Source organism: Orbicella faveolata, unplaced genomic scaffold, assembly GCF_042242905.1.
Source record: "Orbicella faveolata isolate gen_17 unplaced genomic scaffold, um_ofav_v1 contig_1, whole genome shotgun sequence".
Taxonomy (NCBI): Eukaryota; Metazoa; Cnidaria; class Anthozoa; order Scleractinia; family Merulinidae; genus Orbicella; species Orbicella faveolata.
In genome coordinates, this window is record NW_028301536.1 from 15522812 (window position 1) to 15549818 (window position 27007).

At 39.5% G+C, this 27007-nt stretch overlaps 4 protein-coding genes and 1 pseudogene across 5 annotated transcripts; 1 reads left to right on the forward strand and 4 right to left on the reverse strand.

Annotated features, from left to right (window-relative positions):
* Positions 1-572: 572 nt before the first annotated feature.
* On the reverse strand, positions 573-5676 carry LOC110049790 (arylsulfatase B-like). Its single transcript, XM_089291786.1, has 8 exons — positions 5517-5676; positions 5076-5188; positions 4498-4644; positions 3863-4030; positions 3122-3291; positions 2695-2979; positions 2142-2365; positions 573-2049 (listed from the first exon to the last, which is right to left on the reverse strand). Exons 1-8 carry the CDS (start codon positions 5614-5616, stop codon positions 1772-1774), a joined length of 1485 nt encoding a protein of 494 aa, XP_089147912.1. The 5' UTR covers positions 5617-5676; the 3' UTR covers positions 573-1771.
* Positions 5677-9590: 3914 nt separating this feature from the next.
* Positions 9591-12503, forward strand: LOC110049165 (adenosine receptor A1-like). Its single transcript, XM_020754952.2, has 2 exons — positions 9591-10070; positions 10425-12503. Exon 2 carries the CDS (start codon positions 10451-10453, stop codon positions 11432-11434), a length of 984 nt encoding a protein of 327 aa, XP_020610611.2. The 5' UTR covers positions 9591-10070; positions 10425-10450; the 3' UTR covers positions 11435-12503.
* Positions 12504-13560: 1057 nt separating this feature from the next.
* On the reverse strand, positions 13561-15038 carry LOC110049156 (alpha-1A adrenergic receptor-like). The gene has a single exon (XM_020754940.2). The coding sequence runs from the start codon at positions 14833-14835 to the stop codon at positions 13768-13770; it is 1068 nt and encodes a 355-aa protein (XP_020610599.2). The 5' UTR covers positions 14836-15038; the 3' UTR covers positions 13561-13767.
* Positions 15039-15277: 239 nt separating this feature from the next.
* LOC149118210 (DELTA-alicitoxin-Pse2b-like) lies at positions 15278-19484 on the reverse strand (annotated as a pseudogene). The gene is made up of 3 exons (XR_016205424.1): positions 19394-19484; positions 17210-18253; positions 15278-16611 (listed from the first exon to the last, which is right to left on the reverse strand). The product of XR_016205424.1 is annotated as a DELTA-alicitoxin-Pse2b-like (transcript).
* Positions 19485-20544: 1060 nt separating this feature from the next.
* Positions 20545-22085, reverse strand: LOC110049781 (uncharacterized). Its single transcript, XM_089282607.1, has 3 exons — positions 22022-22085; positions 21210-21471; positions 20545-21013 (listed from the first exon to the last, which is right to left on the reverse strand). The coding sequence occupies exons 1-3, from the start codon at positions 22035-22037 to the stop codon at positions 20545-20547; spliced, it is 747 nt and encodes a 248-aa protein (XP_089138733.1). The 5' UTR covers positions 22038-22085.
* Between the last annotated feature and the right edge of the window lie 4922 nt (positions 22086-27007).

Here is a 27007-nt window from a genome sequence, read left to right on the forward strand (position 1 = left end):
AAGAAAGAAAATCGGGGCCCTTTCTGTAATTTGTGGCATTGCTAGTGTTTCTGGTGTATCAGTTTTCAATGAAAATTGCAATATTTTGTGGGCATGCCTCATTGATTTTGCAACTCCAAGGTGCAAGCTAACTCCCATCCCCCCTTGAAAAATCCTGGATCCGTCCCTGACTCAAAATATTAGGGAGTTTACGAAACCACGACCGCGACGCCGAGAACAACGTCGATTAAAAAATGAATTTATATTTTACCTACCAATCTCGCGATACTCTAAAGTCATTTACTTTGTTTATCACTGTCAAAACTATCGCAAAACTAAATCCGGAACACAGTGATAAATTTGAAATAAAAACTTAAAAAATTAGCCATCTTGGTTCACGTCCTCCAGACAAAGCAAAATTTAGTCATTTCACGTCGTTGTCCCGCAGAGGACGGCAAAGAAATCTACCAAGAATTATAACGCACTTGCACAGCCATACTACTGCTCATTAATTCTTTTGTTCAGTGACGTTGCCGTCGCCGTTGCCGTCGTGGTTTCCTAAACACCCTATTATATCAAGAAGCGAGCTTCGGTTACGTAGATTAATAACCACTTAACTCCCTCTTTTATTCAGGCGCTCTTATTTTCAAATACTGCCTCCTGCTGAGATGTTTTTACATATCAGTATGGCGGTGCCGTATGGCGCTAGGCATTCACAGTTTGTTGAGCTTTGTAGTCAAGTTTGGTGATAACTTAAATAAGCCCGGTCCTCACTAGCGACGCAATCCTGAGCATAAGTACAAGTATAAAAGAAGCTTATGTGCTAGTTGGAACGACCGGACATGAACATAAGCATAAGAATATCAAAACCTTGCGTTCTTCTTATGCTTATGCTTGTGGTTTTGTCGTTGTTGTGCCCAGTGGGGACAGGGTTGGCATAAGCATAAGCATAAGTTAAAGACTTTCAGCCAATCAGTGTACAAGCTATACTTATGCCAACTGAACCACGTCCTCACTGGACATAACATAAGGCTTAGCACAAAGCTTATGCCCATGCTTATGCTCATATCCGGCCGTCCTCACTATAAGCTTTTTATGTTTATGCTTATGCTTGCGTCGCAAGGCTTTGTTTGACGGCTTGGAATTTAAGAGTGCATTTCAGCCTTGCCGACGGTCCGAAGCCCTTAATTATAACTAACTTTTAAGCAGCGTTGAAAGGCTTCTGTCGTCTTTTTTACGAATTCCATTCTAGCTCGAAGACCGCGCGTAACATGATATCGGCTGACCAGGAGTCAGAATCTGGGTCTCCGTCCCCGATTATGGCCCCTGAGTGACTCACAGAGTGCCGCAGGGCAAGGGGACCAAGGGGGAAGCTGGGGGGCTTTAACCTCTTCCACGTGCGTTACATATAACTGATGGATAGGTCAGTGTATGTGTAAAGACCATCTTCGACCATCTTTTCAGCATTCACTCTCTTCTTACAACTGTGGAGTTTTTCAGCTCCTTTCTAATGTAAAATTTTGCTTTGCCACCCCTGGCCTGCAGTGAAGCCTTCTCACAGATGATGTGGTTTAAATGGCTAAGCATTCCATGATTCAGAATGCTATAGAAATATCTTAGTTTAGCTGGTATTTCTACTTGTCGACTGTGTCACCCGAGTCACCACGAAAAAGTCATTATAAATCTTCGTGTTCCAATGCTTTTGCCTGGACTTATTACATACTCCTCTATATAATTAATGTATATAACTATTTTCCGTGCAGTGAGAATCTCAATTTTAAACTGCGTGAAATCATAGAGTTTGATTGGAATAATGCATGAGATGTAATCCCCGATGAACCTGTTCTGCTTGCACGTGGTTACAAGCGCTCTTGGCAGAAAAGTATTCCGACTTGTCTGTAAGTGTCTTCCACGGACCCCAGAAGCTATTGAAGCGTTTGGGATCTGCTTCTTGGTCAATCATCGGATAAACAACTGGTAAAGCTGTGCTGCGGTAATAGTTAAGTCTCTCTTTCAGCTCCTCAACCACGTGTGGGTGAAGGTGTGAAACATCTTTGTATTCACACGGATCTTAAAACAAGAAAAGATCAGGATGTTATGACATTTACCAAGAGCAATCAAGGCAGAAGTAGTTATAACACTGCAGTATATCTATAAATTACCATCAGCCAGGTTAAACAAGCAAGCGTGGTGATCCTTTGAGTCGCACATGCCTTCGCCGTTCGTCCAGGGACCGCATTTAATTTCTGCTCCAGGGAGAGTTGGGGTTTCAGACCAGGGAGGGGGCAATTTTGTTGCGTACCTCGCGTGCCATCCAAGGTGATATGTGTCATCCATTCCAACCACAAGCTTAAAGTTCCCTTTACGGATGGCTTCAAAGTTTCGCCTAGAAAGAAAAGAAGGTAAAAAATATGATTAAAAGCACTCATGATTTGTCAATTACTAGAGGTCTGATAATTTGTCAATTACAGATCTATTTTATTTTCAACTTAAAAGTTGATTGGTCAGTCGGAGGAAAAAATTCTTGGTTATTAGTTCATTTGGAAAAGTCAAGGGAAAATTTTAGCTCATTAATTTGTGAGACTCGGGAATAAATTAAGCCTATAACCTATTTAAATAAGTAGTGGAATTAAAAAGCTGATGTGGACCCGCGCAAAATTTGCATGCACTCTCTGTCCGCCCACAAGCACTGATAACGGAATTATTTGCACGTACCTGGGGTCTATATTATGCAATACTTCATCCCGGGGTGATGGTGCGTCGTACGATATCGTCTCCCAGACATTCTTTCCGTCGGTTCTAGCTGATATTAGCTCCGCGTCACCTCCTCCCAAATGGTACAGCGTCGCAGCCCAGTCTGTAGCGTCTATCAGTCCCATGCACACACGTTTCTTGTGCTTGATGAGATCGTTTGCGGTGTAGACGAAACCAACACCTTTCACTCCACCTTCCCATAGGGTGTCTTTGCCCGCGCGGAAAGGGAAGTTTGAGCCAGCGTTCCTAATCAAGGACAAAGGGAGTTAAACTTTGCCGAAGGGCAGCAACAATGGTTACTGAGAAACTCAAGTACCCTGGTTGACTACAACATCTTACAATTTAACAAACGGAAAGTTCCGAGACGGAGATCGGTTGCTATAGTTACCAATTGAATCCATAAGGAGCTCCCCCGTTGTCTGTGGTGAAGATGATGACGGAATCTTGCAACATTCCTTTATCTGCAAGAGCCTGCCTCACAGCACCGACAGATTCATCTAATGACGTCACCATGGCAGCGTATTTTTGTCTTCTTTCGTCTTTGATGAAACTAAATTTCTTGAAAAGGAGAACGAATTTCATAGATTGGTTTGGTAGTACCGTTGTAAAACCGAAGACAGAGCGTTCACATTTGGACAACACCATGAGGTAATTAACGAATCTGGCAGAATTGTGATAACAAAAGTGAGGGAAAACGTAAGCTGAGGCACGACTAGTTTTGGTTTTGCTCCAGTGATTGGTTAAAATCAACAACAACGGCAACAAGAACAACCTGTATCATAAGATCCTGACTCACGTGACTACAGAAGGTGTTTTTCTCCGTACAAATTTACCAGGATCTCGCTCGTTCCAGGAATGAACATATAAATAGTCATATAAAAACTGTTCACCTAGATCCTATTTCAAAACAGAAGCAGCATGTCATATTGACGCTAAAGCGAATATATAAATTATGTGAGTATATGTAAGATCTTTATCTTAATTTGAACTGCTCAGAAAGATGAAAAAGCATCGTGAATGATCATCGCAGTTATGTACAAAACATGAGAAGTTAAAGCCTGAAGTACATAACTGCGATGATCATTCATGCCTTAACATTAACAAAGTGATACTATGTTTATGGTGTTACCTTTATAAGTTGTTCTGGTGCCTGAAGAGGATCATTCTTGTTGGCTGAATGCACGGCTTGGTGGGCGAGGTACAAGAACATTGGTTTGGAAGCATCGTGAGCGTTGATCTTTTTTATGGCCTCCTGGGTAAAAAGGTCTGTTGCATAAATTCCAGTTCTTTTGATGGGCTAGAAGCAATAAAGGAATTTTAACGCATAACAGAAGATGACAATGACGACAAACATTTGCGTTGCCATACAGCTGGGTTTAAGTTTGTTTTCCCAGAGCTCTTGGCGTTATGGTCTGGCTTGGTGCTAGACATAGGGTTAACCTCATTGCGCCTCTCCGCGTTGGACAAAAGTGGCCAAGACAAATATTGCTATATCTATGTCTAAAGAGCTTAGCCAGTTCTCTTCCGGTCGATTGCAGGTTCAACCATTAGACCAATCAGTGTGGCTCATTCATTGGATGAAAGCTGAGCTCTCTGGGGATCGGTAGAGCCTCGGTAAATTTAGCTTATAAACCCCACTCTAAGTTTAATCAATTTTCTCACATGGCCTACTTCATTTTTCCGAGAACGTTTCACAACTTTGAGACTAGCCGCTCTTGGTCGTGATTATAGCCGTTCTGAAGTAGTGTTGTCATTTTTACCAACCCTCATGTTGTCTCGGAGGTCATAGCCCCAGTAATCCTCAAACGAGCTGTGATCCCAGTAATCCTCTTTGGCACCCAAGAAGCCAAAGAAAGAGTCGAATCCTCGATATAAAGGGGTGTACTCCTTTGTGAAATATCCCAGATGCCACTGTAAAAATAGAAAAAAAAGATGATCTTCAACCTGATTGTTCGTATACGCCTCTTTTTTTTTTGCCAACACATCGATAGCTCAAGGCAAATGATCTGGTCAGGTAAATAAAGACCATATTCGAGTGCGCATCTAGTGTAAGCTAGTGTAAGGGAAATTCAATGACTTCACGCCCAGACAGTTGGCGTTCATTGTTGACTTTGTCACATCACAGATCGTTTCTCTTGCATGTCACATGTATACAGTAACGACCCGATAAATTGGTTTTTTTGAAATTTGTTTCCTTTAACAGCCAAACAACAACAACAAAAGCCTTGGCTTTTCACTAGGTTACTGCTGCAATCATTTTGATTTTGAGCAATTGCAAACATAGGGGCTTAGTGACCACGTCTGCACGACTGCAGAGACTGCCTGGATGTTAGACTTGATACCTTTCCAACTGCATGAGTCTTGTAGCCAAGAATTTTAAGATACTGTGCTATCGTTACTTCTTTAAGTGGTAGTCCATAAGGCTGCGCGGCGAAGATCACAAAATGTTGGATACCTGATGGAAAGAGAAAAAAACATTGGGTTATAAAATTATCCTAGTTATATGCAGCACGCTATCTTATTCAAAGTATTTACCAACATTTTCATGTCCACCAGAAAGACAATTAGCGATATCTCTGTCACCGTCTTTATCTTTCAATTTTAAAATTTCCAACCATCCTTGCTCCGTCCTGACTTATTAGCCCTCGTTTTGTTTGGGACGTTTCTACTTGTAGTCAACTATAGCTTTGAGCTGTGTTTCTCTCTACTTATTTTGAAGACAAGTTAGAGGAGCATAGCTGCAGAGACTTAGCACATACGTATGGTGTTATATTCAAACCTACCGAGGTGAATCGGGTGTTTTCCGGACATAATTGACGCTCTAGTCGGGGTACACATCGGGGACACATAGTAATTGTTTAATATGACGCCCTCAGTAGCCATTGCGTCGATATTGGGAGTTGGGATTTGGCGGGAACCATGAAAACCAACGTCATCCCATCCCTGTGAACGACAATATAATTATTAATGGCTAACCCATTCATATATAAACAGGACAAAGGTAGGCGAGAGAGATCTGATTCTAGGAAATACCTCCAAAAAGCCAAGCCAGACATACGTGCGATATGAAAAATATGACAGAAAGTAAATTTCATGTTATTTTTTTCGCCTTTGTCAGACTTGATATGGTAATCTACTAGCCTGTTCCAGGCTCTCGGTCAGTGGGGACGATCGAAAAAGCGGGCGGGCGACGAGTAGTTTCTGATAGAGAAAAGGAGAGGACCCCAGATCCCGCTCGTCCCCACTGACCGAGAGCCTGGTACAGGCCAGTAATCTACCTGTATAGGATGTTTGAATAGAGCAAAGGCTGACTTGCTTATCTTTGAAGTTACTCACCAAATCGTCGGCTAATATGAAAATCAAATGCGGCTGCTTTTTAATAGTAGCCTGGCAAATCGATGTGAAAATACTCAGAACGTAAGGCAACCTGCAAAGCAATGCAAAAACAAAGGGCTAGGGAAAAAAACAGGGAAAAATGTCTTGAACTGACTTAAATGATGGGAAGTTGGCACTGTAGAGTGTGCATATAGTAACCAACACAGGGCACGGCCCAATCCTATATGGCGTTTGGTTAATAATATTTTGCGCGGTCTAAATACTTGAAAGTATTTAGACTGCGCAAAATTTAGTATTTTAAGTATTTAGTTTTTATAACTACACCAGAATAATGGTAGAGATCAGACTACACTTGGTCAGTTGTTAGAGCTGGGAAGCTACAAACACGCATTGTGATTGATCAATAGGATAATCAGTTTTAGAACGGATACAAACCCAATGCGTATAGTTTGGATAGAAGTGATTTTCGTTCTATTGAAACAAACAATCCGCAGCAGAATTGTGCTTCAACGGTACGTCATGTAACCATACATGTTAGCTTTCGAAAGGTAAAGTTTGCACTCGACTAAACTATTTGTTAATAAAGTAGTAGAAATTCACCTTGTTCTAGAGTAGTTTTCATTTGAGTGTCGTAAAGTAATTATTTTCGCATCACTAAGTTTCACGATTGACTTAAAAAACTCGCGCCACTTTTTCATCCAATCAGAAGTAAAAAGCAAAACCAATCGTGACTCGCTCGTATACGAACCTTCTACCATTCGCATGAGCTACGCTGTAATTATTTCGATTTTCGATTGGTTACCTGAATTGTCTGTGGCCATTGAGATTATCTGGCCTCATAAATTTGGTTTTGGTTTTACGACATTCAGTTGAAAACCATTATATTGCAAATCCACGAATCCGATTGGTTCTCGGCATCGTTGACTTTTCGCTGATACACCATGAAGGTACACTTTTTCTGTGCAAGGAATATTATTCTAATTATTTAAAGCAATCGTTCAGGCATGTAGCACTAGATACACGGAGAGCCTTGCGGAGGCAGAATTTGGCACATGATCGTTGTTCGGTCACTCGGCTCTTTACGATAGATTGGTATGCAAACATCACCTCCTGTGGTTACTAAACAAGATAAACACATAAACGTTAGGTGTGCTTCAGAATCTGTTCTTTTCGTTTTCAAAGTCATCATGCGTGTCAGTAAATAAGGCCATTTTCAAAATTTGAGCGGAAATAAGGGATTCTTCGTGTTTTCGACCACCTCTAGTGCTAGAAGTATACAACCTGCCACTGATTCGCCAACTTATTTCGATTCCGGCGAAATTCACAGGCGGAAGTTTATTCAGTGACACCAAATTTATTACATAGTAAAGCACGAGTTAGGTGTCATGAGTCAGTCGGTTACAAGCTTCCCAAACAATGAAACGTTGTATTATGACAATCAAATGAAAAACGCGATACCAGATATAATATCTGTTAGCATCTACTCATAATAATTTAGCCAAATTTATGGAATCCTGGCGGGCTTTTACATACCAGAAAGTTAGTTTTGTAAATTCCATGACCTTCTTTCGTAGATTAAGTCACTTAGACCCTTTCATGAATGAGATGTTCCTGTTATAACGTCTCCTTGTCTTCTCAGCTGCCAATTTGTAAGTTCCTTCGCTGTAGTGAAGGTTGTTTTCACATAAACATCACATTTACATCCCATGCTTTGATTAACTTGACCTGTTGTTGATTGAAAAACAAAATTGTCCTATGGTTTTCCTCAGATTGAACGGATTACAAAACGATCTAAATTTAGAAGAAACCAGAAGGGAAAAAAAGAGAGAAGGATAATCAGTTTTCAATTAAAATAGTCAAGTTCTGCCATCTAAAGACCATTGTGTGGTTTCTCAGAACACTATCTTGTCTTTTGCCGCGATTTCTTGCTACGAAACTTCAGTGAGGGCGGCGTGATGTTCTCAACAAAAAACGGTCCCACGATCAATAAGTCAATTCTGTAATACAGATGATTTACCTTCAGAATCTCCAAGTTTGTTAATAATGTACATGCAATCAATCTTTCTTTATGTGATTTTTTTTCTATCCACATCAAAATAAACCGAAATGCTTCTATCTTTTGTGGGTTAACAACGCGGGTATAACTTCTGAAAGATTTCTGTTGTTGCTAGTGTCTTCTCGTTGAAGAAAACAAACCAGTTGTTTACTTTTTAAATAATGCTGGTAAACCTTCTTAAATTAAAAATACTTAGTTCATTCGAGGGCAGCACGACGATCAACATTACCAACAGTTTTGTCACCTAGGATGGCTAAACTACGGAATACAGGGCCATTTTTCGCTTGGCCCGTTTGCTCCTTTGTTATCCACTGCCGAGCCAAACGAGCCACTAAATATATAGACCTGGGACTTGCTGCATATATAGATTATTCCTCGTTCTTTAGGATAAACATTTTATCTTCATAGTTATATAGCGTGAATTTCTATATAAACAACACAACATATTCATTCACTGGTACATGTACAGTTTTATGAAGTAGACATAAATGTAAGGGCAGGAAATAAATGTACAATTCGAGTCTGGAGACTGAAGTAGCCCAGAAGTTTCCTAGTCAGTCTCCCGTTTTCCAGTGTAATCAGGTGACCCGTAGCAACCAATCACAGAGCCCATGAAAGAAACACTTCCGGGTCTCACAATTTAAAGATTCACCAGTTGTTGTTGTTCGAGTACGAACTCAACGGGAGGTGTTATGTAAATTAGTGTTTTACCTTTTTTTTAGGGCATCTCTCCGCTTAGAAGTACTTGTTAAACTTACCAGCTCTTACACCTTTTTGGGAAAAAAGGGCGATGATTCATAATTCACTTGTCAAAGCGAAAAATTAATGAAAACTATTACTTGTATTCAAAACAAGAAGAAATTTCTTCTAGCATCAAGTTTGCCATATATGAAGGTGCTTCAGTTATAACAGTTTTCATATTTAATTTTACATTCAATTATCTTATTTCACCGACAACGGATCCAAAGGTGAAGCTTTAGCAAAGAAAAATATTCATCGAGAGGAAACACTGAGGTATCTATCAAAAACGAAGTATACCTAGTTACCTACGGGTTCTCCTATTTTGACCGATTTAGCCGATTTTTTTAGGACGACAGAAAATTTGAGCAAGTAAATTCGTGCCGACTTTTTGGCGCAAATAATGAGTGTTTAATTAAAAAACAGATCACGTTTCGATCGAGATAAAAATAAATCACGTATCTGATCCTTTTCCTCTAAATGCACATTTACGCTTTATGGAAACGTGCTGCTGGACAGGCTGTGAAACACTTCCAAGTGTTCAAGACTGATTAACAGTAAAATAAAGGATAGTATTCTGGATTTAAGGCTTTTCCTGTAATAATAGGCATGGCCGGATAGTACACACCTATCTGATTCCTTTTCATACAATTTCGCGATGTGATTATCCTGACGATTATTTGTATTACTATAAGAGTATTTTTTATCATTATGGATAGATAATTTTGAGTACTAGATTTCTGAAGTCCAAATATCCGTGACAAGAAACAAAGCAAGTAGTGCTCGGTTACCGAGATACAAGTTAGATACGGAACACTTATCGGGTTATGGAATCACGTATAAAGACTTCTTCTGTGCTGTGAATGCGCAGAACAGTACGTGATACTGGAATCATCGGAAATACTTCAGTGTAAAATATCGGCATTAAGAGTAGAAATCATTTGACAAGTGGATTATGAGTCATCTTTCTTTCGATAATACTCGTTGTTGATTGGCAGTCCACAAATTGAAAACTGAAATGATTTGCATATCAAACGTATGTGCTTGGAAACATCTGAAACAACTGAGTGTTTCAGCGTAGATTGTGGGAGCGAGCGATAAGGGAGAAAGTGGAAGTGAACAAATCTTCATATTGGTCAAGTTGTCATCGAAATCAGATTCTGGACCAGATTCATTCCGTATCAGATTACAAACTTGCAAAAACGAGGTAAATTAAAGATTTTTTTGCAGGATACACAAAATTGTTTTTAGTATAAAGATAAAAGCCCAAAATCAAAACACAAAAATGGTAAAGAATGCCGCTTGTCCAAGTAAAAATGTCATTTTACTTAAACTATCAGATGACGAAAAGTCGCACAATTAAGTAACTAATTCACTTTACGTTGTATCTCACACTTTATACAGTAGTCTCATCTTCCGTTGTTTTTATACTGATATTATATATTTGATTGCTTGTTTACAGCATTGATTTTGTATAATTCCATTGTATGGTCATTTATATATCATCATCACGGTAGAAGCCTCATCGGATCTAACCATTCTTTCTCTTCCCATTTTTCAGTTTACAAAAAGCCGGCTGCTACGAAAATGAGCAGTACCATCGAGAATGACACGCACGTGCCTTCCCAACACGAGAGTGAAGCCACTTTGTCGCTTCTCTCCGCCATTTCTCTTCTTATCATCTCAGTCATCACTGTTGTTGGAAACGGCATCCTGTGTGTGGCCATGTACAAAGACCCACTCAAATGCTTTCGTTCATCTCCCATGCTCTTCGTAGCTAATTTGGCCGTAGCAGATTTCCTGACTGGATTCATTGTGGATCCCCTGTACATAGCCTACAACTTTGGCTATTACCAAGCCAGGGACTATCAGACTGCTCTAACGGCCGGCGATCATGCCTCTTACATCACTGTTAATCTCTCTCTTTGTACCGTTGTAGTGCTTGTCGTCGACCGATTCTTGGCATTGAATACACCCATTCGTTACCGCAACGTCATGACGAGGCGAGTCGCGGGAGGCACCATTGCGGTATTATGGGTGTATTCTGTATTGTTCAGTTCCTTGCGTAATATTGGTGTACCTGAGAACACTTATTATCTACTGGATCTGCACATCCACGTCACAGGAAGCCTGGTAACCTTGACTGTTTTCCTTGTACTTATTTATCGACGATCTGTCGTTGCCAGGAATCAAAGAGTGGACTTGGCTGATTCAACCTCTCGATTTGACGAGCAAAGAAAACAGATGATCGGCGATGCGAAGATAATACGAACGTTCTTGATCATTCTAGCAGCGTGCTATCTTTGTCTGTTGCCATATTACATCTACATGCACGTTTATTTATTCTGTGCCACGTGCCAGACGAACATTGTCCTCACAGCCATGAGCAAAATTTCTGAGCCTGTAGTATACCTCAACTGCGCAGTGAACCCATTTATATATGCATGGAGACATAAAATGTTCAGAAACTCATTGAGAGCTGTTGTAATGAAACAAAATACCGTAAATCAAGAGGTTATCATCTCACAAAGAACCGGAACATCTCAATTATGTGAAATGCAAAATACTTAAGTTATCATCCTTCTGTCAAAGCCGCTTACTGACTTAAGAAGTTACTTTCCCTCCCATTTTCTGGGAAAAAAAAGTAATTTGCCATTCTTTTTTGTGGAAAAAAACTGCTAACAAATCGTTCGAATTTTCACTTAGATTTTATGATGTAGAAAATGGGTAACTTATGTAAGTGATAATAACTGACAGTTCTACTTTTCGCTATTTGTTTCTTTTAGGCTTAACGGAGAGTTAAAGAGCACTACACGTTCGGGAAATATAATTTTAATCAGCCTTAGATCACCGTTTACTTTAAATCCATTAAAAAAACCTCTCGTTCCTATCTTCTCCTTCATACAAACTTAAAAGTCGTCCAAAAATTATTTCAACTTCACTTTAAACCGTTTTTACACTGACCAGCACCACATAAGAGATAATGAGAAAATAGCAATGCAACGAGTGAATATCATAGCTTCAGGTATAAATACTTAAAATAAGGAAATTTTGAAGTCATAGTCTAGCTCATAATTACAGTATTTCCGTAGGAAATCAGAATGGCGACATCCCGATTCTTTTTGGCGCTTGGCTATGCTAATAAGATAATGTTTTCCGCTGGGATGCCTTAAGCCGAATACTAATAAAAGCCCTCCGAAAAAATATGTAATAAAGTGGTTATTTGGTTGTCAGTTGATTTGTTTTCGTTCTTACTTTAGCCATTCAGTTAAAACCATTTTTGCGGTTTTTCAGTTAGTATTCAATTTAATTAAGCGTTGAAGATCAGCAAAGACAAATGTAATAATTTATCTAAAAAGGGAGGCAGGTTCACACAAAATTTGATGTCAGTAATGATCGTAATAAAGTACTTCAGTTGAGAGAGTATGCAGCCCCAGGAAGGCTACTTAGCAACCAGACTAGTCATTTTCTACATTTCAACGCTCAATTGACATTAAAATAGTATGTCATGTTGAAGTCCTGTACGCATATACGACACATACTATGAACAAAGACCTTTATTATTATTGTTGTTATTATACAGCTTTGTGGCTTCATCAGATTCAGTGTGCACAAATATACCATCAGAGAATGAATGATAATCCGAGACTGTTCATTGTGTCGACATTCAGACAACAATTGACAAAACTAGAAGCTATATTTCGGTAAGAACTATACCATCATCAGACTAGAATGTGCATACAAGGTAACTACTTAAATACGGTGTTAATAACAATGAAAAAACCAAACAAAACGTAATACTCATGAGAAAAGGCAAAGTTCTTTGCTTGAGTTGTGTAATTTGTTGAGGGAAGGTGTTGGGCGTCTGATGTAATATCCTCTTTGTATAGGAGAGGATTACAATTGCTTCCGCAGTCTAATACTGTGGTGGTGTTTCTGACTAATTGTGTGAAGTATTCTTTATTACAAGAATTAGGTGGAAAGTTGTCAGAATTCAAGTTATACGGTAGATTACACAAATTACGTATGAACGTTAAATGCGATTTTGGAGTTTGTGAGACAGCTCCGTAGATGTTTCACGACTCCAACATGATCCAACATCGAAGTAAAAGTATACGAGAAAACAACTAAACTGTGTTTCTACACCAACCACAAAGATAAAGTACCATCATTGAGTTAATCACATGTAAGGTACAAATTCAGCTGCCCCGGTTGTCAATCAGCGTATACAGCTGGCAAAACAGATACTCTCTTCGTCCGAACATATTAACACGCTATCTCTGAAAAAGAGAGTGCAATGTACAAATATTTGCGCACTTGTGAGCATTTTTAAACTTTCATACGTTATTTGTGTAATCTACCGGATACCTTGAATTCTAACAACTTTCCACCTGATTCTTGTAATAAAGAATACTTCACACAGTTAGTCAGAAACAACTTCACAGCATTAGACCACGGCAGCAATTGTAATCCTCTCCTATACAAAGAGGCGTATTACATCAAACGCCTGACACGTTCTCTTGGCAAAGGACTTAAATCCACGAGAGGACTTCGCTTTTTCTAATGAGTATTACTTTTTGTCTCTTTTCTTCATTGTTATTAACACCGTATTTAAGAGTTACCTTGTATGCAAATTCTAGTCTGATGATGGTACAGATCTTACTGAAATATAACTCTTAGTTTTGTCAATTGTTGTCTGAATTTCGATACAATGAACGTCTTGGATTATCATTCATTCCCTATGTAGTGAAACTATCAGCAGGTACTGAGTTTCACAAATATAGCACTTAATATGATAGGAGCTGAACTACTTTGGTTACCGTTTGTCAGTGATGAGAGTACAAGTTCGCACGGTTTGGCTTATAAGATAGAAGATATTCTCTGTTCAGTATTACCCTAAGATGTTATAAACTGTTATTCCCCCTGATATTTATCTCCATCAACTGAATCGGGTTCGAGTCCTTCGAATTTGAAGGCGATTTTATTCCGTCAACCATTCCTTGATTTTGAATAGCAAATGCAGACCTGAACGGGCCTGAGGTCGTTTTTCTGTGATTATTTCTTTTTCTTGGGCACAGACACCAAGTACGAAGCGTTTTTTGCAATGCTTGGCGGTACTTTGGAATTGTCCATGCGTAAAGAAAAGGGTTAAGTCCTGAGTTTAAAAACAGGATAGGTTCTGAGAGCTTGCTAATGGTTTTTATCGCCGGTTTTTCCATGCAGGACTCACATAGCAGTTCGACATGAAGCATGATATACAACGGCAGCATACAAATAATGGCCGCTAACACGAGAAGGAACACGGTTTTTGTCATTTTCCGCTCTGCCTTCATCTTAGCTTCGATCTCGTTATGAACTGGTTGTCTCCTTGTCTCGCTGTTGTACCCTTGTGTGCGTAATGATTGTGCGAGCTGATATTTGATCGTGCAATAAATGGACACGTACAGCCCGATTAGAATTCCTCCAAACAAGGTATAGTTAATGTGCAAATCAAGCCAGTAAAAGATATCTTGCGTGACACCCATGAAGCGAAGCATGCTGAATAGCAGCGAGTAAGTCCACAACAAGACTATAATGGTAACGATTCGGTGGCGGTCCATTTTTTGCCCATGCGACAAGGGATATTTCACGGCAATGAACCTATCCAAAGCTAAGGAAAGGATGGACAAAATGGAAGCGTTCACGAACACGTACGCGGTTGTTTCTCCGACAACGTACAAAATTCGTAACTCTGTTCCCATGAAGTTGCTTATTTCGAAGGCTGCGTACAAAGGCTCTGTTATCAGACCGGTTAGAAGGTCAGCAACTGCCAGATTCACCACCAAATAACTGGCTGTGTTTCTCAAACGTCGATAAGGGTCTTTGTAAATTGTCACACACAGAAGGAAATTGCCTACCACCGCTATGATGCCAACGAGTAAATTGGCTATGCCAATTAACAATGCAGTTTTTGATCTTCCTGAATTTTCCATATCATCAATTCCACTTGCCGCCGTGTTGTTTGGCCCCACAACAAGTCGAATTCAACGAATAATTTTTAAGTAATCTTCGTTACTGCCGAAAAATGTCCGTGAATCGATAACACTTTCAGTTTGTAAGTGATAAAGCCGACTTATAAATTTTGAAATTTAACACATTTTTTGACGGTAATGCTATGTCTTATTTCATGTCGAAGTGTTCCCCGCAACTGATTTCTCACAAATTAGATATTCGGAAATCCCCGTGAAGAATTCAGATACATTTTCATTGTTTCCAAGATTCAAGTTATTCATAAACATCAAGGATTGGATGTTTCTTTATAACACAAGTAAGTAAATCCGAATGAACGATGTATTCTCCTAATGAAAAAGATGTTTTGAAAGGAACTTGATTGGCAGTTTTTAATAATTAATATCAGATACCTACCCTTGTTTTTTTCCTTTTTGTTGCTAACTTTGGCTTACTCGTAATTTAATTCGCAAATTCTAAAATTTAGCGTTTCGCGACACTAAAAGCTATTAAAATGGAGACAGAGTTTAGCTTATTTTTCTGAAGTCACGAAGATATAAAGACCAGCGAGATAAGGCTTCCTAAATTAAATTCGTGAAAAACAAAAACAAACAAATCTTGCGAGGCCAACAAAGGGAAAAAAAAACATATCTTAGATTCAGTTTCTTTAGATGGACGAGACAAGTCTTTTTTTTTCTTTGGTTTTTTGGGGGATACAATTGGGATTTGGGGAACTCATACAAAACGACTCGCACGTTTCTTATCGGTACGAGACAAAGTGCAATGTAAAATACATTAACGTAAAATACGCGTCAAGTTTAATATATGTCAAGCAGTGTAATAATGGTTCTGAATGCACTTCCGAATATACTTGTCTAAATGCAGAAATTCATTCACTTCAAAATGGTTTTACGCCCATAAATTTTTACCTTGCGCTAGATGATACGTTAGATGATATCTTAAAGGGGTTCTGTCACCACGAATGAAGTCATTCTTCCGATGTATAAAACTACTTTTAAACTGAAGGAACCTAAAACTTTGAAAATTTGAAAAACACCGCATACAGCAGTTGCATAACCAAGGTTAAATTACTTAACTTTGACGTACGTCGAAACAACGACCTTCGTTTTTTTCAACAACGACCTTCGTATCGTTGGATACTTTAATTCTATATTTCATACTGAAATACCTACAAAATACATACTTTCACAGGTGTCTATTCAGTTAAACATGGCCGGTGCTAAAATTAATTTTTTTAGCTAAATAATGGCCTAAGATATTTCCAACTAAAAGCGGAAGATAACTTCCTGTTCAATTTAACCTAGATGTTTTGCCCAGCGGCGAGCTCCGGCATGGTAAAGTGCTCAGTTCTTGTACGGCGGAACCCCTGCTGGGCAAAGACCATACAGTTTCACACGAATCACGATTTTTGTTATAACAAGCATGGTAAATTCCTCGGACTTTCCAATCGCAACCTTTCCACCTCCATGCAATTCGCCTCGGTGTTTGCGTATTCAGTTTTCTTGGAGAAACCTTTATCTTGTTCCACAGCCTTGTAGCGAACGCGCGATTCCCCTCGACAGGAACATCACGTGGGTCTTAAATGGCAGTCACCGTCGCTATGGCAACCTCTTTGCAGGGGTACACTGGTATTCTGGATACATTTCGTTGGGACCTCTGGTATGGTCGAATTTTTGAATGACCAGTCCTCCACTTGCGATATAGGAACAACCATAGTGCAAGAATCCTTGGTAGAATTGCTGGTTTTCAGTGTCACGCAATTCAAAATAGATCAAAATAAAAATCAAAACTGGTCAATAGATAAAGTCCAGAATCTGGGAAATGAAAGAAGGTAAATATGCAAAGACTCTCGCCAAAATTCTGGTCACAGCAATTTTTCTTATGCGAGATATGCGGAGAAATTTTTTACCCAAATTTATAGAGATTTGTATGGAGACGCCATGCTGGTGCCCATCCGTATGGGCACCAACATGGCGGCCGGAAACTAACAGAAACATCTGTCACTGCGTTTCGCTACAAAAGCATGAATTTATCCGTCGAGGAACTCTAAAACATTAAAATAATACTTCTTCTAAGACATGAACCGTTCAGATAGCCAAGTTCTCTGAAATAAGTCACTCTTTTAACCATCATGAAAGCTCTCTAGGCCGTCATGTAAATACCATGTCACGCAAAAGCTTAGAAATTCAAGCGTAGTTTATCACAAAACCAAGAACCCATTCGGAGCGAAAATTTGTATCAATATTAGTTTTCAGCTGCTCTTATACATCATTTAAGTAAAATCTCAGGAAGATCAATAGATTTGTAGTTCGAATTTTAGAGAAGTCATGTGAAAACCAGCTATTGCTCCAGGTTTATAGCCCTGATGTGGTTCGGCGATCCTACCTCAAAAATACTTTGTACGATGCCCCAGATGGCCCTAAAGGTATGCTGAATAGACGAAGCCGATTCTGAGGCATCATTCATGAATTGCTCAATCAGTTCTTTCGATCTTTCGTTTAACAGGTTATTACGGGTCTCCGCAGTTCCTCCTCGAATGATCAGACGATCACTCGTGCTCATCTTGGTTGCGTTGGACAACTCTTCTTTACTCACATCTGCCCAAGCAGAGACACGAGATTTCCGGAAGATATCGGCCCTGCAAACTCGGCACAACCCTTCACTTGGAAATCCCGTTGACTGTAAGAGTTAGAGCTCTCCGCAAACGTCATCTGTTTAATGCTTGTCCCAAGCGTAACGGACGTTACGAGATGGGAGCCATACTCTCTCAGGAAATTGCGATATGCTTTTTAGGAGTTAGTCTCCCAAGGCCGCTTTTCAATTTTTACCGGCAATCTTTCTAAGTCGTTTACGAATCTTTCCTTTAAGGGCAAGATCTCGTCGCCATCTAAACAGCCTCTTCTCACCAAGATCTTCTGTTTTAATGACATCATAATCAAAGACGTACCACTCACCTTAGATATCTGTGAGCTTTTGCTGTTTGTAGCAATTTTCAATGTCGCACTCAGAGTGTATCCGGATTGTAAAGAGGGATCCAGACCTGATTTACTGCCCAAAGTTGCGTAAAAGGCCTTCGTATTTGCGTAATATTCGAAGTGACTATTTGACGATTTGAAGTTTTTTTCTACCCTGTCAAAACATTTTGGGGGGAAAGGAAAATGGCTGTTTCACGTTCACGAAAGTCCTCCAGTAGGTTAGTTCCTCGAACATTGATCGCTTTCCCTAACTCCGTCAGCTCTGAGGCTTCGCTTGCGGCGCTAGTGCTAGTGGTTGTTCCACATGTCCCTCTGAATGTGACTGCTAGGCACAAGAACAACACCAAGAGGACAACCATGGTTTTGCTTGGCGAGGCCGAATTATATCACATAAATATAACACAACCTGCGAAAAAGGAAAGAAAAAAACCCAGATATTACTTTATAGTTTAATTTGCTAGCATTTATCCAGTGGGCAAAGCCGTTAGAGAACATCTCCCGTTTCTGAAACATGACATCATGGTTGGTACCTGCGATGTCAGACTAATTCGCTAATTCGCCCAACGTGCCGTGAAACCATTCTTTGTTTATCTGGACCTTTCGATTACGAAATGATGGATAAGGAAATCAGCAAACCAAGTGTCTTAGCTAATACATATTTCATAAATCACCTGAAGGTGGATTTGTACATCTGAATCCTGAATTTGTTTCTTAGATATTAGATTTCTTCAAAATTAAGAGTGCAAAAAGCTCATTTTAATAGAAGTCTCCTTTTCAAGATTTAATCTGGATAAAAATGAAATTAAATCTTGCCCTCTTTTCCACTCAGAAGATAGTGATCGTCTCAAAAACTCAAACCATTTAACACAAAGTTTATAGCATCCAATTTTTTCAAGTATTTTTTCCGTTTCTGCACTAAACCCGATTAATACTTTTTCAAGAATACATTCAACCTGAGATGATATGTGACACTTTGGTATAGTGTGCTTATGATCTGAAGGAGTATCAATATTACTGGCCTCAACAAAGAACAATTTCAAAATCTAATTTGGCTAAGTTTAATCAAGCAAAAACGAGTACCAGAACCACTGTCTAAAGCTTAATTGAAGCATTATTTTCTCAGTGGTTCTAAATTAGAGGGGCAAAAGAAATAATAATTGCTGTAAAGGCGTTTCCAGTTTTAGTTTAGTTAAAAATGGAATTAAATCTTGCTCACTGCTTCATAAGTTGGCGTTAGTTATTATCGAAACCTTTATAAGACGCTTAAGACTTTCACAAGAACGTTTTTTTAACAACTTCTCTAAGATACAATAAATTACCGTTCAATAAGAGATTCCATTCGGAATATGTGATACCTTGGTAAAAAATCCCGAAAAAGTGAAAAGTATCAATATCAATGGTCTCAGGAAAGAAAAATTTGAAATCTAATTTGAAGTAGTGTTATTAAATACAAGCGTGTCCCATCGCATTTTCTAGCTTATGTTCTCAAGTTCTAGATAAATTCGAATTGACCATTAATTTTTGTTCTCTCATAATACAAACTTACCCAGTATCTCTTCCTTTTCCTTCGCAACGGTCACAACGAAACGAAGTTGTCTTACAATTAAGAAACCTGACTGGACACTTTTAACGGGTACCCTTTCATTGAAAGGTGAATAATTTGACTTGTTTCGACCTAGATGTAAACACCACCTGTCATGACCTCATTCTGTAAGAGGAGCAACGTTCACCGAAGCGGTATACATCATTTGTTAGTAAATGGCTTGAATGAAAGTGTGAATAGCTTTCAGATCCAGTCATTCGAACTCTACAGTAATGATTTCCATGCGCTTCTCCTTTATAGGAGACTATAGAACCGCTATCCTTCGACGAAGCGAAGTTCGCTTTCGCGATTATTATTGTTAACTTGCTTTACTGTATTATGTCAGTCATGTTTCGCTACTTAATTTCTACATTATGCGTTGTGTATATAATATTTTTGTTTAAGATTGTTTATTTACTCAAATTTCTTTAATTTCTTTTTACTCTTATTATCTATTATTAAATTAGATAATACTCTTAAGGCAATTGTAGCTCGCCTAGACTAGCTTTGCTAGCTGCGAGCTACTAAAGCATTTAAACTAAAATGATACAAGTGATACAAAACTTCCTTTTCTGTACAACAATATAAAAACGTTTTCACTTACGGTGACTCTATAGGGAAGTCATTTAGTGTATGGCGCGTGCTAGCTAGTATTATATTTCCAGAGCTTTTTCTTGGGTTTGTTTTTACTCCTAGTCCACTCAAACCTGTCAAATGTGATAAGCGATGATGAAATGGTGTTTTTCAATCACCTCGATTAAAATAATGCCATCTAGTACTGAATTTAAAACTGGCCAAACGAATCAGTTTTTTTCTGGGTTTATGTAGCTTTACTTACGATCATTTCTTTACTCCCCTTCGGTGAAATCTTCCAAAATTCCACAGTAGATAGAATCCGACAGAATAAGAACTTGGCGCGAATAAAGAACTGTACTGCCAACTTCTCGGTTATTTTTCAGTTGATATCTTTTCCCTTTGTATATAAATTGGTTAGAAAGATATCCAAAATAAAACGAGCACTAAGAAAAGTAAAAAGTCGTAAAAAGCTTGCCAAATTTTATGGAACTTCACCGTAGGAAGCATCAGAAAACGCACTGTCAGGTTTGCGTTGGTGGTTATGTGGAAGTCAAAACCCTAATTTGAGCGCCTAGAGAAGCTTTCGTTCTCAGCGTGCATGCGGTCGTAAAAGTATAAGGAGCCTCGTGAAGTCGATCCTTACCTTTGGGAACAACGCAGTGGGAAGCTGCTCTCATAAAAGGTCTCGGTGACTTCTGATAAAAGTCACGCCACTGCACAACTGGTCCGCCCATGCCTCCGTCGTACTTATTAGATTCCTCTTCTATCTCAATGTCAGAAATCATTCTATTCCAGCGATAAAAGCCTGTTATGTCTACCTCTTCTGTTCTTCTGCCTCCTCCAAGCTGCAAAATCTTGCCTCCAGTTCTTGGGCCTGCAAAGCATCCTTGATATTTGACTTGATTTCCATCCTTGTAGTAACTGGTGTACCCTGAATTTTGTCTTCCATCCCACTTGAGGCAGATATGATGCCATTGACCATCCATGAGGTTGCTAGCGTCAAAGTTACTATAAAGCATAATTAAATTGGGCAATTAAAAGACTTAGAGCCAAGTTAAGACAGGTTAGGTCAAGGCAGGCCAGGTCAGGTGGGATAAACTCTGTGTTGGACCAGGAATCCCTACCTGCCAGGGCTTATCTCGGCTTCTGTGGGTGTTAAAATTATTTATCTTGTCCAAAACACAGTGACCTTTTTTATACTTACCACGCTTGCCCTCCATTGCCGACCCCAAAGACCAAATTAATATTGCCATCAAGATCAGCAAAAAAGCTGTCTGCAGTCAGCTGATTAGATTCATTCACATCGTAGGCGACAAGACACATTCTTTGGTTTCCATTGCTGTCCCAGTCACTTCTAAAGTTCAGCCACATGCACACGGTCATTTCTGTCAAATCTGGAATGTCCTCCACCACAAATGATTTCATTGGCAATGACTGCTGAATCTTGACATCAAAAAGCTCCCTCGCTGCAAAGTTACGTAATCTATAGATTGAGCCAAGCCTAAAAGTGGGACTCCTGATTGCATTAATTTAAGTTCCATAAAGGAAAAAAGGATTTGCTTTTCTTGGATCAGGTATGGGGCTCTGCTCGCCGCGCGCCATCGGTGCGCAGGAGCTTTGCTATAAATTATAATGACCGTGGACGCCCCCGCTAGTTGTATTAATGTTAATATCTGTTAACGCAACGGAGGCATAAGTTTTTCAACGCTAAGAGAGAACACGAGAATACCTTTGTGATTTAATTTTCCTTTGTGATTTTAAAATCCACCATGGTCGTGAAAAATAACGAACATTTCATTCTTTAAACACGAGTAGATCAACTGAGCGCCTGTGTCTGATCCTCGGCATTATCCGCTTTTTTGTTTACATTTTCACTTACACTACATGGATTATTGCCTGGCATTCGATGCATACATTTTGAGAACAATTACACTCCAACGATGGTAAAGCTCAGTTAACAACTGTATTTCAACAAGAGATTATTATCATAGTTTCTTGATTTTAATTGTTACTTACGTGTTCGATCACACATTTCCCTCCCCAAGTAAGGCACACTAAGGAGGTTAAGATTACCATACGTTGAGAAACCTGTAAAACAAACACATGGTCATGATTACCTCTTAATCATTTTTAGTCTATTGGAATGCTCAGAGATTCTCATTTGTACGTAATTGCTGAGATCTCTGACCAAATAAAGGTAACTCATTTTGTGGGATGACAGCTTCACAAAATCAAAACTTTATAAATGGACTTCTCAACATTACTTGGTCTCAAGTTAAAAACAAACAAACAAAAACTTGTGCAGCAAATTGACTTACAGAGAGGCGGAAGACTCATATAAGAAAGAAAGTTGACCACATAGGGACTATTTCTGTCAGAAAAACAAATTAACAACAAGTCACTTAAGGTAATTCCATCGAAATAGAACTCACAATAGATTTTCTTTCAAACTTTGCCTGTTGGCTGCTTACATCAAGAGAACTTAAAATTTGAAATAAAAAAGGGGGGTCCCCATATTCGTTTAGGAGCAGGAGGACCTCCAATAAACCCCATAACTCCTGAAATTATCTGTTTTCAGTAACCTTTATATTTGAACCATTCACCTTACGCTTTAAGAGAGCAGAAAAATAGGGAGAAAGTTAAGCGAAAAATACAACAATGGGTATATTGCATAAATGTCAAGGAGCAATTTGATATACGTTTTATGATAAGGGCACTCATATTTAGTTGACAGGGAAACAATATGTTCCAAGCACACAGTATTCTAGAGTCACATTTATCTTTTACGAGTGCTAGCTGTGCTCTCATTTTCCGTGATAATTTTTCACTCCGCAATGAAAACTGGTCCATATTCACTGTACAGAACGGAAGGTGATCTCTGCATTCAAACTAAATAAAAAAATCGTTAGGTCCTGGTACTCGTTTCCGAGAAAAAACGATGATTTGTCTCTCGCAAGCCAAGAGCCACCATTCTCTATATGCTGTGTATGTGCACGCGCTCGTGAGCGCGCGCTAATGACGCGAAAATCGTGCGCAGTAGGGATGTGCAATGCAATTTTAAGCCACGTAATGTGCTGTTCCAGAAAATATCCATATGCCTCCCATGGACGGTTTTTAATTTGAACCCTCCCCCCACTCCCCTGGAAATTCCGGTTTAGCTTCATACTTCCCTTTAAAGCTTTTGGCTTTTGAAACCTCCCTCTTCTTCGGAATTTCCATTAACCTTCCTTGGGGTGGATATGGATGTTTTCAGGAACTGCACAATGCGGGCGCGCGCAACATTTTCTTTCAACTTGACAGGCAACAGCAATGTTGCATTTCAAGTTAAAAATGTTTCTGAGATGCATTGTTGTGCGTATTTCCACCAACACGTCTAGGAGAAATCACATTAAAAATTTAAAGCCGCACTCTGGACGGCTGACCCACACTGTCAAAGCATATCCTCGGTTAAGGTAGTAATGTAAAGCCAACCTGTGCAAGGGAGTACTCTCCAGACATTTTGATGGAGTTGTTTGTTGTTGAAACCCATTCTCGTCCCCAGAGGCCGCGCTCCTTTTGGTCAGCACCAAGAATCGCGACCTCTAGCCGAACCCGATTTTCTGAGCACGCGCAGAGAATTCGTTTCGTATTTTTTTAGCCAATGAGATTTGTCAGGCTTGGCTCTGAGCATGCGCAGAGTGACAGGAAGTTCGTGAATCGCGGACTTCCGGTGTTGGACCAGGCCAGAGGTCGCGATTCTTGGTGCTGACCAAAAGGAGCGCGGCCTCTGGGGACGAGAATGGTTGAAACCCTGACCCTACTTCAGACCAAGATATCTGATCCTTCGCTACCCTATTTTAGATCCGACCCAAAAATCTACACCGTCTTTCAAATCTCTGCAGCATCCATTTGCGTAGAGGCTTCAAACGCTCCGATTTAAAGTCAGCTTTAACTAACGTAACTAATCGCTGCTTCACACTATTTTCACCTTACTGCATTCCATAGAATGCAAGTAAAGCGGTAAAGGAGTTCAAACATCCCAACCGTGTTTGTTCTTCTTGAAACCGGTTAGTCCTGTTAGTTCTCTTGAACGCGCTCAACGCAAACACAGTAAAACATTTGGTTTTCGGGAAGAGGGAGAGAAAAACGTTGGAAATAAATCTCATTTTAAAAGCGTTTTTGTGCTTGTACATTTTTACTCGTCATTTGACTTGCCCTTCAAGCGCACCATAACACGGCAAGGCTCATAAAAGAAGGGCAGCGATACCACAAAGAACACACCACAATGACCCTGGTCGGCGCCCGTTTGGTCAATCCCGAATCCAGCGCGGTAACCATAAGTCTTGTACTTACCGTGTAGCCTTTACTGAAAAATTTGGTCAAAATTGAAGCAGGACACTCTATAAAGGGTTGTTCCATTTGACTCCTGCATTTGACGGCTAACGGTCAAAACTTGAAGACATTTTTACGGTGGGTTAACCAATTAACATGCATCTAGAGCAAGCTAATGTTGGTCCTTTTTCGGGAAAAAAGAAACTTTTCGACATCTTTTCCACGTAGTGAAGGAAAAATGAATAACCCATTCCAAATATTTTGCTAAACATTGTAAAACGTCTAGCTGCTCTAAGTATTTATATAAAAAAAAAGCATTTCTATGGTAGGCCTTCATTCATCATTACGTAAAAGAAACCCTTCATCAAATTCTGTCATCTCCAAAACCTGTTATAGCACGTTTAACTGATATTACAAATTGAATAACCCTTTTTGTTTTTATCATATAGACTTGTCCGCTGTTTATTCCTTTTCTCCTGTGCCACTGACAGTGGACAAAATAGTCTTACAGGGCAACTGGACTCCTGTATGCCTCTTATTTATTTATTAGCCAATGTAATTGGATTTGTGTTGCATGCCAGTAAACGTAAATACTCCTGATGGTGGCACGGCGCCGATTTCTTTTAGCGGAGTGAAGTTAGCTGAAGCGATAAATTTCTCTTTCTTATTATGGTATATTCATTATTACCGAAAAGAACACTTGCTACTGTGATCAAATTGTACTCCATTACCTTTTATAAGTACACCTTAACTGATATTACAATGATAACACTTTCTTTGTAAAGTAAACATACCCACTGCATGGCTATTCCTTTTCCTCTGTGCCACTAAGAGTACATAAAAGTAGTCTTAAAAGGCAACCTGGACACCTGTGAACTTTTTGTTTATTTCGTTAGACAACATAACACAATTGTATCGGCAAACCAGTAAATGTAAGTACTCCTGTTTGGTGGTATGGTACCGCTATCTTTAGACTGAGGAGTGAACTTTGCTGAAGCGATACATATATATTTTATTTACAAGCAAAATATTTGCGGCGATTATGATACACATCCAGCTGAGAACAGGTATAAGTTTCGACCAGTCTGAAAAATTAAAAGCCATTATTATTAGTTTCTTGGATTACTTTGATTTAACCTCTCCATACTCCTACACGGTACTGATATCTTTTAGAGGGGCCATGTTCACGGAATCGATATATACGATATATATTAATAAAGTGTATTATCGTTTGTCTCACGATGTAGTCACTTGAGATGTAGATCGCGACGTTTCGACTGCTTACTGCTAGTCTTCTTCAGGCGATAAGGTCGACTGATTGCACGGTATCATTGATATCACAAAGGACGGCTGTGATTGGTGCATTTCGATCCTCCTATTGTTCCATTGTTCCGGCGAGTAGCTGTTCCCTCAGTGGTCCGTTGTTGTACCGTTCTCCTGTTCTTGTGTTTCTTGATCGTGGGTATCCATGCTTCAGGAATTTCAACTCCACTATCTCTGTTGATGTTGTTAGGGTGAAGTCTTATGTGAATAGCTTCCTTGACCCTACGTGTGTACCAGTGAGGATCTCGATCAATAAACTTGACCTCATTCCAGATAGGATAGTGGCCGGTCTCGTGGGTGTGTTCAGAAACGGCGGAAACATCGGGGAAACAGGGAGATCTATGCAGGAGAGGATCAAAGAACACGACAGGGATATACGACTCGCCCGTACCCAGACCTCCGCCGTTTCTGAACACATACTGTTCGCCGGAACAATGGAACAATAGGAGGATCGAAATGCACCAATCACAGCCGTCCTTTGTGATATCAATGATACCGTGCAATCAGTCGACCTTATCGCCTGAAGAAGACTAGCAGTAAGCAGTCGAAACGTCGCGATCTACATCTCAAGTGACTACATCGTGAGACAAACACTTTATTATTGCATCTGCCACGATGAATAACAACAACCTTTTCCTCACGATATATATTTATTTTCAAAAGTAAATTAGTACCAAAACACCATTTACAAGTAAAACAGGAAATTTCTCTAGCTGCATGCGAAGATCTATGAACAGGTACAAATGTTGAGGTCACAAAAATTGCCGTTTTATAACATTGTGAACAAATTATCTGTGATCCGCACACCGCCCACTGTACCGTACATCAGTTAAGCTTGGACGTATTCAGAGATGAGGTACAGCACTGGAAAGGTTGCTGTATCATTAGTACACGATTTACAAGTCAATGTATGAAAGATCATATATTTGAAGGGCGGAGAAAGATATGAAGACATGATTGATCATCGCAGTTATATCCACAACTTAAGCAGTTGTGAAATTAAAGCCTGAAAAAAAAATTAGGCTTGAACGGGATTCGAACTCATGACCTCTACGATGGCAGTGCTCTACCAACTGAGCTATCAAACCAACTGGGAGCTGGTCATCACGTTGTGAGTTCGTAATGTACCCGTAGATGACGGTGAAGATCTTTCATATATTCACTAGTGGTTATTATTCACCTGTAACTTCACCATCTACGGGTATATTACTAACTCACAACGTGACTAGCTGCCGGTTGGCTTGATAACTCGGTTGGTAGAGCACTGCCATCGTAGAGGTCATGGGTTCGAATCAAGTTCAAGCCTGAATTTTTTTCTGTGTAATATTTCGCAAACTGCTTAAGTTGTGTATATAACTGCGATGATCA